This window comes from Parus major, chromosome 6 (genome assembly GCF_001522545.3).
Source record: "Parus major isolate Abel chromosome 6, Parus_major1.1, whole genome shotgun sequence".
NCBI classification, from domain to species: Eukaryota; Metazoa; Chordata; class Aves; order Passeriformes; family Paridae; genus Parus; species Parus major.
The window spans coordinates 4,593,501-4,606,713 of NC_031775.1; the positions used below are offsets into that span (position 1 = coordinate 4,593,501).

At 37.7% G+C, this 13,213-nt stretch overlaps 1 protein-coding gene across 1 annotated transcript in view; it reads left to right on the forward strand.

Moving 5' to 3' along the window:
• The window catches only part of RTKN2 (rhotekin 2), a 51,536-nt gene that overhangs the window by 29,184 nt on the left and 9,139 nt on the right, over nucleotides 1–13,213 (forward strand). The window contains 4 exon segments of the mRNA XM_033515556.1: nucleotides 810–1,010; nucleotides 5,151–5,245; nucleotides 6,753–6,859; nucleotides 8,609–8,740. Coding sequence (XP_033371447.1) covers nucleotides 810–1,010; nucleotides 5,151–5,245; nucleotides 6,753–6,859; nucleotides 8,609–8,740 — 535 coding nt within the window.

Consider the following 13,213-nt stretch of genomic DNA (forward strand, 5'->3'; position numbering starts at 1 on the left):
ATCAAATTTTAAATTTTCTTAAACCCCCAGTCAAGAGTGGGGACAAAGGTTTAAATCTGCTTCTTCAAAGTTATGCGACTTGACCATTATGATTTTCTGTGAAACACTGCAAAAGGAGAAAAAACACCCTAACTTGCCTTGTACCCCATAAGACATAGAAAGAATTGGTATAAAAGCTTTTAGATTTATTTTATTATGGTATGTGTGGAATGACATGATTGTTATCTGAAAGATGAGGTTAGGCTTCTGGCTTGATGACTAAGCTCGAGAACAAGAGAATCAGTAGAACTGGAAACTGAGAAAGGCTTTGGGCCAGAGGATGCAGCAGTAGGTAGTTAAATTGTAAATAACAGATTTTATTAGACAGCATTTTTTTTCAGTAATTTTATGGGGATAGAGTGAAGCTAAAATATCTTTAAAACAGTTCAATCTGATTTAGAACTATAGGCAGAGGTAGGTTTTCAATCATGTGATTTCTGTGAAACAGTAGAGGGCAGATTTAAGTATGTTTGAATGTCTTGACTGTGTATTTCCATAACATCAGTGTTTTTTTTCTGTTTTTAACCTAAAAGTTGAATTTCCTGTTTGTAATTGTTTATGGTGCAATCATCCATCTCATGACCCAAATGCTAAGTTACTGTTGTGTACTCTAGTCCTTAATTCCATATTAATGTGTATCTGCACCTAAATTTTATGGCATTGCTTCCCTTGATTAGAAATGTATGATTTAATCTATAAAGTAGCAGCAGCATTCCTTGGCTCTCTGTTTGTTAACAAACACTCTGAAATTTTCTCCTCTCCCACTTCAGTGATGAAGCAAGCCCAGATTTCCAGGTGAAGGTTGAAGTATATAGCTGCTGTATAGAGGAGCCTTTATATATAACAAACACTCCTAAGAAACTGGCAAAGAAATTTAAAATGTCCCTCAGCAAAGCTACTGGGAAGAAACTCAAAGCTGCACTGGAGGAAGACATCATTGAGCCCCTTTTGCCTGCTGACCCAGTCATTCAGTAAGCCATGTATACTGATGTTCTGGTTTTATAGTTTTTAAAATAGAAATAGGGAAAATATAATTGTAATTTTTTGGAAAACTGTCAAGAAACTGTTTTTTTGTCCACTTGCACAAGTGAAAAAAATTTACATTTTAAATAGGAAATGAGAAAGTAGGTGGGAATTCCAGCCATGTCACTGGGCCTTGGGGCCTGGTTCTGATCCTGAAACACACAAGCAGCCTTTATCTTTGTGCTCCACAGCCATCCAGCTGTTAAATCCACTGTTCTTTGCAAACATTGATCTCTAGAGGAAGTTGAACATGTACAATCTGTCTGTGTCTCTCTGTCCATCTACCTCTCCTCCTTCTGTGTTTACTTCCTCCCCCATACTATTTTTGCACCTAGCCAGTATTTCTCATACTTGACAGGTAGATATGTGTAAAAGTTAAAAGTTGTGTGGAATAGGAAAAGGTGTTAATGTAGGCAGGAGAAACCACTTCTGTACCCTCTTCCCTGGTTCCACTTGCCAGCTTTTCAGTAAAACTCTGCACTGCCAAAGGCACTTTATGGTTACAGTCTACTTAACAGGAGATTTCTGAATTGACTTTAGCACAGAACATTTTAAAATGAGTTAACTGGTTTTCAGAGTTCATAGGCATAAGGGGTTTTCCCAATTATCTACCTGTTTCCTTTTAAAAATTAACTGCCTACTAATATTTTCCAGCTACTTTAATTTCTTTGGGATTTAAGCAGGCCAAATACCTAATTTGAAAATATTAATAGCATTGGTTTGTTTTATTTATTTAGGTTTTTTTTAGAAAGCAGTTTTTTTCAAGGAATTCCCTTTTTTTTTTGGCAGCTGACAGTAAGGAATCAATGCTTAATTCTTCCTAGGTGTTTAGTGTACTATTAGTCTAGCTTCATATATCTATTTGCTGGGATTTTAAAAGGAAACATTCAAGCATATTCTATCTTTGTTGAACTGATATAACTATAAACTGATTTTACTGTTTGACTCAAAAACAGACATCCACAAGAGATAAGAGATCTTATCCACAGAGCAAAACAAATTTTATCACTAATTTTCCAGTGGATTCTAATAGCAATGTATGTTTCAATCTGCATCATGTCAGGTGTCTGTGCTTTCCACCAGCTTCAGCTGGTGATGAGACACTCTCATTAGACACAGAATCAGACATAACCACTGGCTTCAATATAGATTGCTTGTCTTTTAAGGAGGAAGCACCAGTTGGCAATTTAAACAGCTGCTTTCTTCCCTGGGTTTTGCTTTTGGTTTCTCAATTGAATTTTCCTTGCCTCCATCTTGGAAGTTTATTGTTTCTACTGTAGATAATCATCTCACAGTGACTACTACTTTCTTAACACAATTAAATGAACAATTAAGTGTTAAATGAGTGTTAAATAATGTAAAGGCATTGCTGTGTGATTAAAATAGTTGTTTGGAAATAAATGGGTTATTATAGGCAGAAAATAAATTGTCAATGTTTTTTATAGGTTCCCCCTAGTGAATATTAGGTTTAATATCTATATTAGACCTTGATATGTAGCCCTTATTAAAGGGAAGAGACTGCAAGATTACAAGAGATCTTTCAAGTATTCCCAGAGTTTTATCAGTCCAGCAGGGGAAATTAAACTGCAACAAAAAAGTGAACTTTCCATGTTATGTGAATAACTTTTCTCTTTAGATTTCATTTGTACAAGCCTTTTTCTTTTCAGTGCACACATGAGTGAAATTCTCCATTTTCCAAAAACTCTGTGATCCCTCTGTTTCAAACTTTTTGGCTTAGAAATCTCTCTGGTTAGTGAGGAAACTGTCAGACTTGAAACTTCTTGAAAAGGCTTAGTGACAAAGGGCTTGATTTGTTGCTTAAGTTGGTTAATTTGAAATATACTGATATTCTCTCTTAATTATCCCTAATTTAGTTTCTAAACAGTCTTTTGCCTGCTTAGTTTTTCGATTCTAGCTTAAATAATATTTTTTTCTTTCTTACATTTTTCATAGAAGAAAAATTTTCAGTGCAGTTTTACTAATAAATTCCAGTGTAACCAGGTTGCTCTTTGGATAAATCACTGTAGAATCTCCCTCAAGTGCCTATTTATCATTTGCAGAACTGGCCTACACATGCACTGGTTGTTGTTTGATGTTTGTCCTCCACTGGGCTGAAGGTGCAGCAGCTTCCATGTCCTATGTTTGATGTGGCAAATCACTAGTGATATTTTGCTGGAAGTCCACAGTTAATCTGGTGGGCCTCACTTTTATGGTTGGGTCCTTGTTAGGACCCGAAGATTATATTGCATTTTACTGTCTATTATTTAAGATGTGATTGAAAGGTGAGCATATCAAATTTTTTTTTCCATTAAATCTGAAAAATAACTGTAAATTAAACTTTCCTAAATTATGTTGCAGCTGCCTGAAAAGAATGACTTGTATTTTAGAATGAAAATGTTACTGTGAAGCATATTTTGAAAGTGAGGTAGCTATTTTTTTTGGCAAGGTTGTTGTTGTAATTAGTCATACTTTTGAAAAAAAAGTAACTTTTAAATCAGTACAGAAGTTTAATCTGTGAGAAGAAACTGAACTTTATGATACAGTTTAAATAGAATGGTAATGCATTGCTCAGCTGCATGGTCGAACATCAATGGATAATCTTTTGTTAGGGAACAGTTTAGAGAATACCTACAAATGCTGTTGAGTTTTTGTTCAGATGGCCCTCTTGAAATGCTTCATAGAAGTGGTTTTCCACCCAGGATGCTATATTGTATTTAATTTTCTCTTTGTTCCTTGGAGGCAGGTATGTAATATATCTCCTCTTTAACAACCTTCCTATTTTTCTTCCTTCTCTTTTGTTAGGGTTAGGGGGAGATAGACGCTCTACTTGTTTAACTGCAGAGCCAAAGGTCTGAAAATTGTATGTTCCCACTGTACTAGTGAGAAAAATAAAATTTGAAAAATACTAAGATGGAAAACTATTCTTAGTGACCTTAGTTCAATAGTGTCTTCTCAACTTTTACACCACTAAGCTTTCTTATGTTCTCCTGAAGATATTTTAAGGATCTTGTGCTAGATCCTGTTGGGGAGAGCAGTTAGTGATTTGGAACCTGTGAACTTTGTTCTAACTGCTGTTAGCCAGGTGGAATTATTACTGCATTGCTGGACTGTAAATCTGTTACTTGGTCTGATGAGTATTTTAAAGAAAAGGTTAAATGTACTGAATTTATACCAGTTTATTCCAAGAATTGCATTCCACAATTGCACTGTGCTGAATTTTAAGAGCAGTACTTTTTTTCCCCTAGGCAAAATACAAAACTAAGATAAAAGATTCTGAAACCTGTAAGTCCAAGTGAAAAAAAATCCTTTCTGCTACAAAACTGACCATAGGATTTTTGTACTGATTTCTGCCTGTGAATCATCAATCTATTGGATCCTATTAAAAATATATATCTAAACAACTGGTTTATAAAGTCTAGTCTGCATAGGCAAAGCAAAGAGTGGAGCAACATGGAGAAGCAGTATAATGCCTTTTAATTTTTAACCTGTATTTTCAGATAAAGTTTGTCAGCAGTTTTCTATTAACTTTAAGAATTTTTGAACTTATTATCAAATCTAATTGCTTTAGGCCTAGGAATAAAAGCTGTAAAACTATTGAAAGTTACTTGGTGTCTTGACTAGAGGAGGATGCTTTGAGCATCCACAGGTTGCAGAGTGTTTGGGTAGCACAGCCTTAATGCCTGTGTTTGGCTGCTGCTGGCTCTTCAGGAAGCACAAAGCAGTGACCATATGAGAAGTCCCCTGGCCCACAGGTCCCAGAAAACAACAGAAAGAGTTGTAATGAATGATGACATTGGCCTGGAAGTTGTGGGGTGGAAGGAACTGGAGGTACACACATGGAGACAGGAGATAAGGATCTAGAAAGGAGATGAACAGACCATGGAACATGTTTGTTTACAAGAAGAACCAGAGATACAGGACTTGTGTGGGAAGAGGTTGGAGATGACCATCTGTGGTCACTGACAGTTTCTGCTGTGCACCTTGATGTTTCCTTCTACCCAAATGTGGTCTCTCAAGTGTGTCTAGACTCCCTTTAATTACCGCTTGAGCAATGTGAAGCAGAAATTTACCTTTTCTTTCACATTTAGTGGAGCAAAGTACAGTTTGCTAGCATCCACCACTTTGGGGCTGGAAAGTGCTGAGGACAATTTCAGGACCCACAACCTTACCATTACAGGAAATGGTAAGTACATATGGTATCAATTTAAGGAAATAAAAATCCAGTAACGATTTGCATGAAACCCTTGTAATCTAAAGATCCTAAAGAGATTCTTTTGCTTGATACTCAATATAGAACAACTTTAATAAAATATTTAATGGCTCTAAACCAGGCATCTGTACACAACTGAGTAAACTTTAAGTTGAGTAAAATTTCAATCCAGATGAAAATTTTATTATTTTGGTAGTTTTTCTGTCATTTGCATCTCCATCTTATGTGAGTTGTAGTTATATACAAATTATTTCCCCTTCCTCACAACCAAGGAAGAGTATCAGAAGGAACAGCAGCTTGTTCCTCTGTAGTCATAAGGAAAGAGGAAAAATTGCTTTGGTTTGGCGACGTTGTTTGAGGCCCAGATTTAACACGGGATGTAAGTGTATATGCTTGCAGTCTGTGCTGCCTGCTCCTTCATCTCTGGGGCAGCACAAGTTGGGAGCAGTCAGCCTGGATGCTGACGCTGTAGGGGACTGATTATACTGCAACTGATGGTAGTATTTTCACTTTTTAGTACTTTGTCCATTATTTTCTGCAAGGATAGCTACTCCCATAAGCCATCCTCCAATTGTTAGCTTAAGGCATGGGACTTTCACTGTTGCTTCTGGGAACTTAAATCATTTACTGGGATAAACTTGACCTCAAAGGGAGTTCCCTTCTTTACATTTCAGTAATTCTGAATAAGTACAAATTTGAAGATTTATGGAGCATTAATTTCTTGAAGTGTTGGCTGAATACTTCTGAGTACCCTTGATATTTGTAAGCCTTTCTTTATTAGTACTTCATATCCTTTCTTCTTGAAGTTCCTTTTTCTGACATTAATTTACATAATTTAGTCTGGTGAGAAAGGACATACATGGATGTTATTCTAAAGCATTTCTAAACCTTGACCAAAGACAGAGTCACATTAATGGAACATTGCATTACCTACTTCTAATTACAGAAGAGAGAGCCTATTGCATAGCAGAGCTGAGCGATTCCAGTTCATTAGAAACTCCTTGGAACCCTAAATGCTCTTCTAGTGCTGAAGGCAAAAGTAGATACAAATTCCAAGCCTTACTAAAACAATCCAAAGCAAAGTGCTCATGTATAAATGGAACTGTGTGCAACAATGGAATGGGCTCAGGGATCATACTAGATGAGAGTGCCAGTGTACTTACCTTTCAGTTTCTAGCTCTGGAATGAACTACATTTTATGTAAGAACAGCTCTTTTTAGCAGAACACTATTGCTATTTTTACTTGAAATTATTTTGGAATTTACTAATTTTTTTCAACTAAAAAACACTTCCTGAAAACTAAAAATAATTTCTAATCTAATCCTACAGGATTAAATGTCTTTTTTTAAAATATGAAAATATGCTTATTTACACTCATGATCTTAATGCAAAAACAGATGTAGAAAGCTAAAACTATATGTTTAGGGCAATTATTCAGAACTGAGTGTTTGTCTGTCTTTTGCCTTTTTCTTTCCCCCAGAGGACTCCTCTTTTTGGCTACCCCTGTATGGAAACATGTGTTGCCGTTTAGTTGTCCAGCCCTCCTGCATGGCCAAGGATATGATGGCAGGATTTCTAAATCAGCAGGTAAGAAGACCTTGCTTGTATTTGCATCCTGGGCTGTTAATTGTTGTCACTAAGTCAATTGTTAAAACATTTGCTTTTACCTGAAGTGGTGTATATAGAATTGTTTTTTACCTGTGTTGAGGGTTAGGTGTCCTTTTTTTTCTTGTTATGTTTTGTGTTCTGGCCGGCCCGTGGAATTTTTACCCATTATGTGCTGGGACAACCTAACTACCGGTACTCAGGGGTGCTCACAGCGGACAAAGAGTGACCGAGCCCGGGAGGGGCGGGGGGGGAAGGGGGCAGAAAAGGAGGGAGGAGACAGTTTTTTAGCTGGCTTTCTTCAGCCTCGGGGAAAGACGTTCTTGCTGCTGGGTCGCGGCGCTGCTGCGGTGGAGAGAAGGGAATTTCGAGCTGCTGCTTCTTCTCCTTCTCCTCCCCTCTTTGTTGGCGGCCTCGCACCCTCTGTATGTCAGGATGTGTGGCAGTGCCAGGCACCGCCGCGGAGCTGCTGATCCACCTCAGCCACCGGCCCAGGATCTCAGCTCATCCCTGCTGTTCCAGCCGACTGTTCCTCGGAGCCCTGCAGGAGCACCAGGACTGACTGCCCGAGGGGGTTTGTGAAACAAAGCCTCTCCTCCATCCCATCTCAGCCAAGAAAGCTGTCCCGGGGTCCCTGGTTCTGTGTTCTTGTTATTGCTGTAGTTATTGTTGTTTGTTTGCCTGGTTATACTAGTAAAGAACTGTTATTCCTATCCCCAGATCTCTGCCTGAGAGCCCCCTTGACTTCAAAATTTATAATAATTTGGAGGGAGGGGGTCTACATTCTTTCATTCTAAGGGAGGCTCCTGCTCTCCCTAGCAGACACCTGTCTTCTAGAACCAAGACAACCTGTTCTACCTAGAGCAAGGGGGAAACTCACAGGTATAGTCACAAAAGGTGCCTTCAGTGGCTGAGCATGGAGAAATCAATGTTTCCTTGGAATGAATGATGTAGGCTGTTAGTAAAGGTCAAGTAAAACTCTTGTTTCAGAGTTGGTTTGCAGTGGTATTTGATGGCATCAGTCCTAATAATCCTGTGGCTCTCATCTTTGTATGTACCCCTTGTTGTGCTGACACAAGAGTTCCTATCACAGCATGGCAAATCAGGCTGGTGAACTGAGCCATATTTAAAGTCATCCCTTCAGAAATGGTTCATGTGAACTCTCTTCTCTATGTTGGTTTGTTGCACAACTTGGCATATGAGAAGGTGATAGTGGAGGGCCAGAGGGTCTGGGTCATTTGTTAGGAGTGCTGAATTACAGGCATTAAACTGGTTGTGAAACTGTTATGGTTTTATGAAAGCTGTTCAGAAAATTCATTTGAGAAAATGGAAATTCTCAACAATTGTCTTTGCTTAACATTTGTTGAATGTACTGTGTATTTCCAAAGTGAAACACTCTTTTTATTACTGTGCAATTGCCGTAGGTAATAAAGGTGCTTTTTTTACTGTAGACACCAGATCAAAATTTCATTCTGTGTGAACCAGCAGATTCTGTACTGTTAGTGTCACATGGCAAGTCTGCAAAAACTGCAAAACACCAGAAGACATTTAAAGTACTGAGAACATTTCAGGAATCAATGACTGAAATGTTCTGTAACAGGAGGTCTTTGTTTTAGGAATGAATTTGGTGTGGCTAAGTTTTGATCACTCAGGGCTGATATGTGTATACCTTGCAATATGATTTTGTTTTAGGTTTATGTTTGGAAATTTCTGATTACTTCTTCCCTTTAGCAAATGGTAGGAGGTGTAACGAGCTGGAGGAGGCTGTATTGCATACTGAGAGGTGGAAAACTCCTTTGTTATTACTCACCAGAAGAAGCTGAGGCTAAAATGGAGCCAGCACTGATGGTTTCCATCAACAAGGTAAAATTGGTTGTATGGGGATTTTTGTTGGGGTATTCAAATTTGTTTTATTATTTTGGGGGATGTTCTTTTCGGTTTAAGAAATATATGCAGTCATTAGGGCTCTAAGCTGCTGGTATGCAGAGTGCTTTATGTGTAGAATAAGGTAAAATAAGGGTGGGATGTACTTCAGTGAAATTTGCAGTCCCCCAGCAGTAACATAATATTCCTTATATGTGGATGTAAATTCCTTCTATTACAAAAAGAAGGATGTTTTTCTATAGGAAAAGTAATAACCTTTTATATGACGGTTCTATAAGACAGCCCTTGGGAATGTATTGCTTTAAGTCCACTAGCAATGCTCTGGTAGACTTTTGTCCTCAGCAAGGTGGAATTCCAACAAATGTTGGCTACAGTCTTAATTAGAAGGAGAAATGGAAAATTTTTCAAAATATTTTAGTGCCTTAAAATAAACTGCTTTTCTTAATGTTGGTTTTGTCCAGAGCACAATAACTTTGGAAGCTCTGTTGTCTAGGATTACATTATTGCTGTTGTTCATGCCTGAGTTTAAAATGTAAATTTAAAATGTTGCTTACTATTTGGCCAAAGAAACAGTAATTAATCTGAAGTAATTAAATTAGCAGTGTTATTGGAAGGACCTTCTAGAATGACAAACATTAGAAAGAACAAATGCTTTCAAAAACTGGTTTTGGTGTAGGCATCAAGGGTTAATATCCTATAAGGATGGGCAGAAGAATCAAATGTTATTTGCTATCACCATAGCTGGGTTCATCTTACATAAGTAAATAGACACATTTGGAAGCTGTGTTAAGCACAGGCCACTCTGGATTCTGCTGCTGTGCTGCTGTGAGCTCTCAGTGCCAACACCAATTCTGAGAAGCATTCCGGGGCCCAGCTGCTTGTTCAGCTGCTGTGCCGTGTCATGCCAGGCAGGCACAGGGCAACTTATGGGAGTTAAAGTCATCTGGGTGGCAAGAGGAGTCTTGGCTTCAACTGTGTTTCTCTTTAATCAATTCTCTTACCCAGCTCATTACATGGCTGCACAAATGCTTGTTTGGTATAGGCTATGATTGGGAACATGTGGGGGAATGGGGTGAAAAAGAATGATTCTTACAGCAGGAGAATCAGCTTTTGGTGGCTTGAATGTTCCTGGGAGAGATTACTACATTCTCATTCAGACTGAGACTGCTGTAGAACCCAAACATTTAAATGGGTCATAAAAATGTGACCTGTTGGTGTTAGGATGTCTTTTTTAATTGCTAGGATTTAAACTGATTCCTCAAATAAAATCACCTTTTTTTGTCGTGCTATTTTTTCTTCCAGCTGTTCATACATTTACATTAAATAAATATTTATACTGTGATACATATTTAAGTAGGTTTACTTCTTTAGTCACTTTCAATTTCACTAGTCAGCCTCTGCTATAATTCTGTTTTTCAGCTGTTCACAGTATCAGTTAAGAAATGGTAAGCTTTGGGAAATTATAGAATGATTAAATCATTCTAAAACATGACAGGAATATTTTTTTTTAATTATCTGTCAGGCTGGCTCTTATCTTTCCTTGGACTTCTCTGTTTAAGTCTAAACCCTAGTATTGCTTTTCGTTTTAAAATAACCATATTGTGCTAAGGTATTTTGCTCCTATGAGTAACCAATGCATTTAGAACCTAAAATCTAACTTGATAAGTCTTTGCTAAGAGACTGTCCTTATGTTTGCAGAGTATCCTTAAAGCTAACATGTAAAAGGTACATGATTTGGGTATCTTAAACAATTTTACAAAAATGTCAGGCTGACAGAGAATGACTGTGAATTCTTCTTCAACTGAAATTAAAACAAGAAAAAAAAATACAATTGAAAACATATTTGGATCCTTTACTACTTAAACAATTTCTCTTGAAAATAGCTTAATGCCTGCAGATTTTTTTTATTCTTTTGTTATGAAAATTCTCTTACGGATTAAATGAAAGCAGACTAATCATATGGGCTTGTCTGCTACATGTTGTTATAGAAACAGCAATTTCAAAGTGAAAGTTGAGATTGAGCATCAACTCTAGACATTCTAACTAAAATCTCTTTGGGTTGCATATGTGGCATTTTCATTCGTAATGTGAAGCCAATCCTTTACATGTAATTTAAAGATACTCTCTGAGAAGTAATGAAATCATTTGGATTTATGAGAAATTTTCTGGAAAATGTTCACACTGATAGGTGTATTTCCTACTCCCTTTGAACTGAGACTTGAAGAAGCCATTAAGACCAGCAAAGTCATTACTTCAACTTTAGATGACTTCACTCCTACTGCTGTTGAGAAAGAATGGTTCTGCAGCGCCTATTATGCAGGTGCTACTGTTATTGTTCCAGCTAAATGTGATTATAACATATTATATTGCACAACTAAGTAGGAAAAGAGAAATGATATTTTCTGTAGCAAAGAAAATTTACTGGAATCCAATTTGAAGAAATATCCTTTATGGGCCAGTTCCTGTTCTTTTTTCAAGTTTTTTTTAGTTTGAAATGAAAAATAAAGGCCTTGCCTACACATGGAAACTTAGCATATTGGTGCATGTGCCAGCAGTTCACATTAGTTGCTCAGTGGTTGGAATACATAATCTACTGTGTTTGGTTCATAGATTATAAAACTTTTTTTGTGCCATGGGTGTCTGAAGCTTAAGGAATTCTGGGATCTTGCTTTGAATTACTTTAATTCAATAAAAGTCCCATGATTTTCTTCCTGGCATATTTTGTCCAGGCAGTCTTTGTCCCGTGGCCCTGCAGTCAGTAGGCCCAGGCTCTTTCTCTGTTCATGCTGATCCCTGAGGGGGATCAGGGTGAGGGGCAAGTGTTTGTAGCCACAGGCTCAGGGTTCATGGGAGCACTGCTGACCAGTGCAGCAGGAGCAGAGGGCCAAAATAAATCTGGAATTAACTTGAATGACAGTCCTTGGCAGTACAGCTGTTCTGGCTAGGTCAGCTACAGGACTTTGTTGGAAAACGTGGCGATGGTTGCAGCAGCACAACTTCAAGGGAACTGTGCTATTTCTAGGGAACCAGGGAGTTCATCCTTGGGCTGGAGCAGAGGAATATGGATGTCAGTTCTGGACTGTATGAGCTTTTAGGGAGCCAGCAACATGACCAATAATCACTGTATGTGTTGTGGAACTCCAGCATGAGGGAACAAGATAAGCCCTGAAAAATATCTGTATTCCCTGTAGTAACGACTTTGTCCCACTAGTTGGCTTAGAAAAGCCTTCTGGCTGTGAAAATATATTGAAAAAGTACCTCCAAATGTCTGGTATCTCATATCCCATTGCTCAGTTTAGTCTTGCAGTTGCATGAAAGAGGTGGTAAATGCAGGTGGGGGAAACAGGTAGAACATCCAGATCCTTGTAGCACACATGCTCAAATTGAGCACTTTGAAAGCTGCTTTATTGGCCCTCTCATGCTTCACAAAATGCTTACCGGTCATATATTGCTATCTCTTTTTCCATGTTTTCAGCTGCTGTATTGCTCCCAAGATTAATGGCACAGATATCCTAATATTGCTTATCCATGTCATACTCACTCATTGTACTGAGCAGCCAGTGCTCATGAGGATGTCACATTAGTACAAGCTCACAAAACACAGAAGGGACAAAAATATTATCTGACAGACTGAATTTGGTCTTCTACATTAATGTGTTTGAAAGCCATAATTTGAAATTTTGCCATTTTTCCTGCTTGCCTAAAACAAACTTCATGGAAATCATTAATATTACAACAGAAACCAATGCATTTACAGATTGTACTTGTTTCCAGTGTTGTACTGATTTTCAGTTTGGTTTATTTTTTTGTACTAAAAACATGAAGGGAGCTTGTTATATGTGATTTGATTTGTTTAATCTTAAAATAGATACACAGAACTGGGTCTCAAGGTTATTCAATATTTTTAAGAACTGTAATTTTTTTTGATGCCTTAAAATGGTCTTTATAACTAAGCACTTCTTAGTGTGTCTGGCTTATCAGGACTGGCTTATCAGGAAAATATTGTACCTCAGCAATAAAAAAAGTTCTATCTCTTGGCTTAAAATATGAGCTTTCCAGAGAGGTATTATCAGGCAAAGAGATTTTATTTGTGGGGAGGAATATTGGGAAAAAATGGGAGAATACTGTGGGGAGAATAAGGTTGGTAGTTACAAATACGATATATTTTTCCCTATTAGTCTTTCCCCATTTTCAAAGAAACAATCTTTTACATAAATGTCCTAGTTTAGGGAAAATTAGGGAGGAAAACTCCAAATGGGGATTTCCCCAGGGAAATACCCCCTCCCCACCAACTGGTCTGGGAAAAGGAAAAAAAAAAAATCCTTGGAGAGAAGTGGAAAAAGCTGTTTATTTAACAGAAATTGAGTAATATTAAATAATAAAACCTCTTGCTGCTCGATGGGATGGCAAATCTAGGAAGAAAAGTCCTTTTCATGTGGTGTAGCTCGGCTC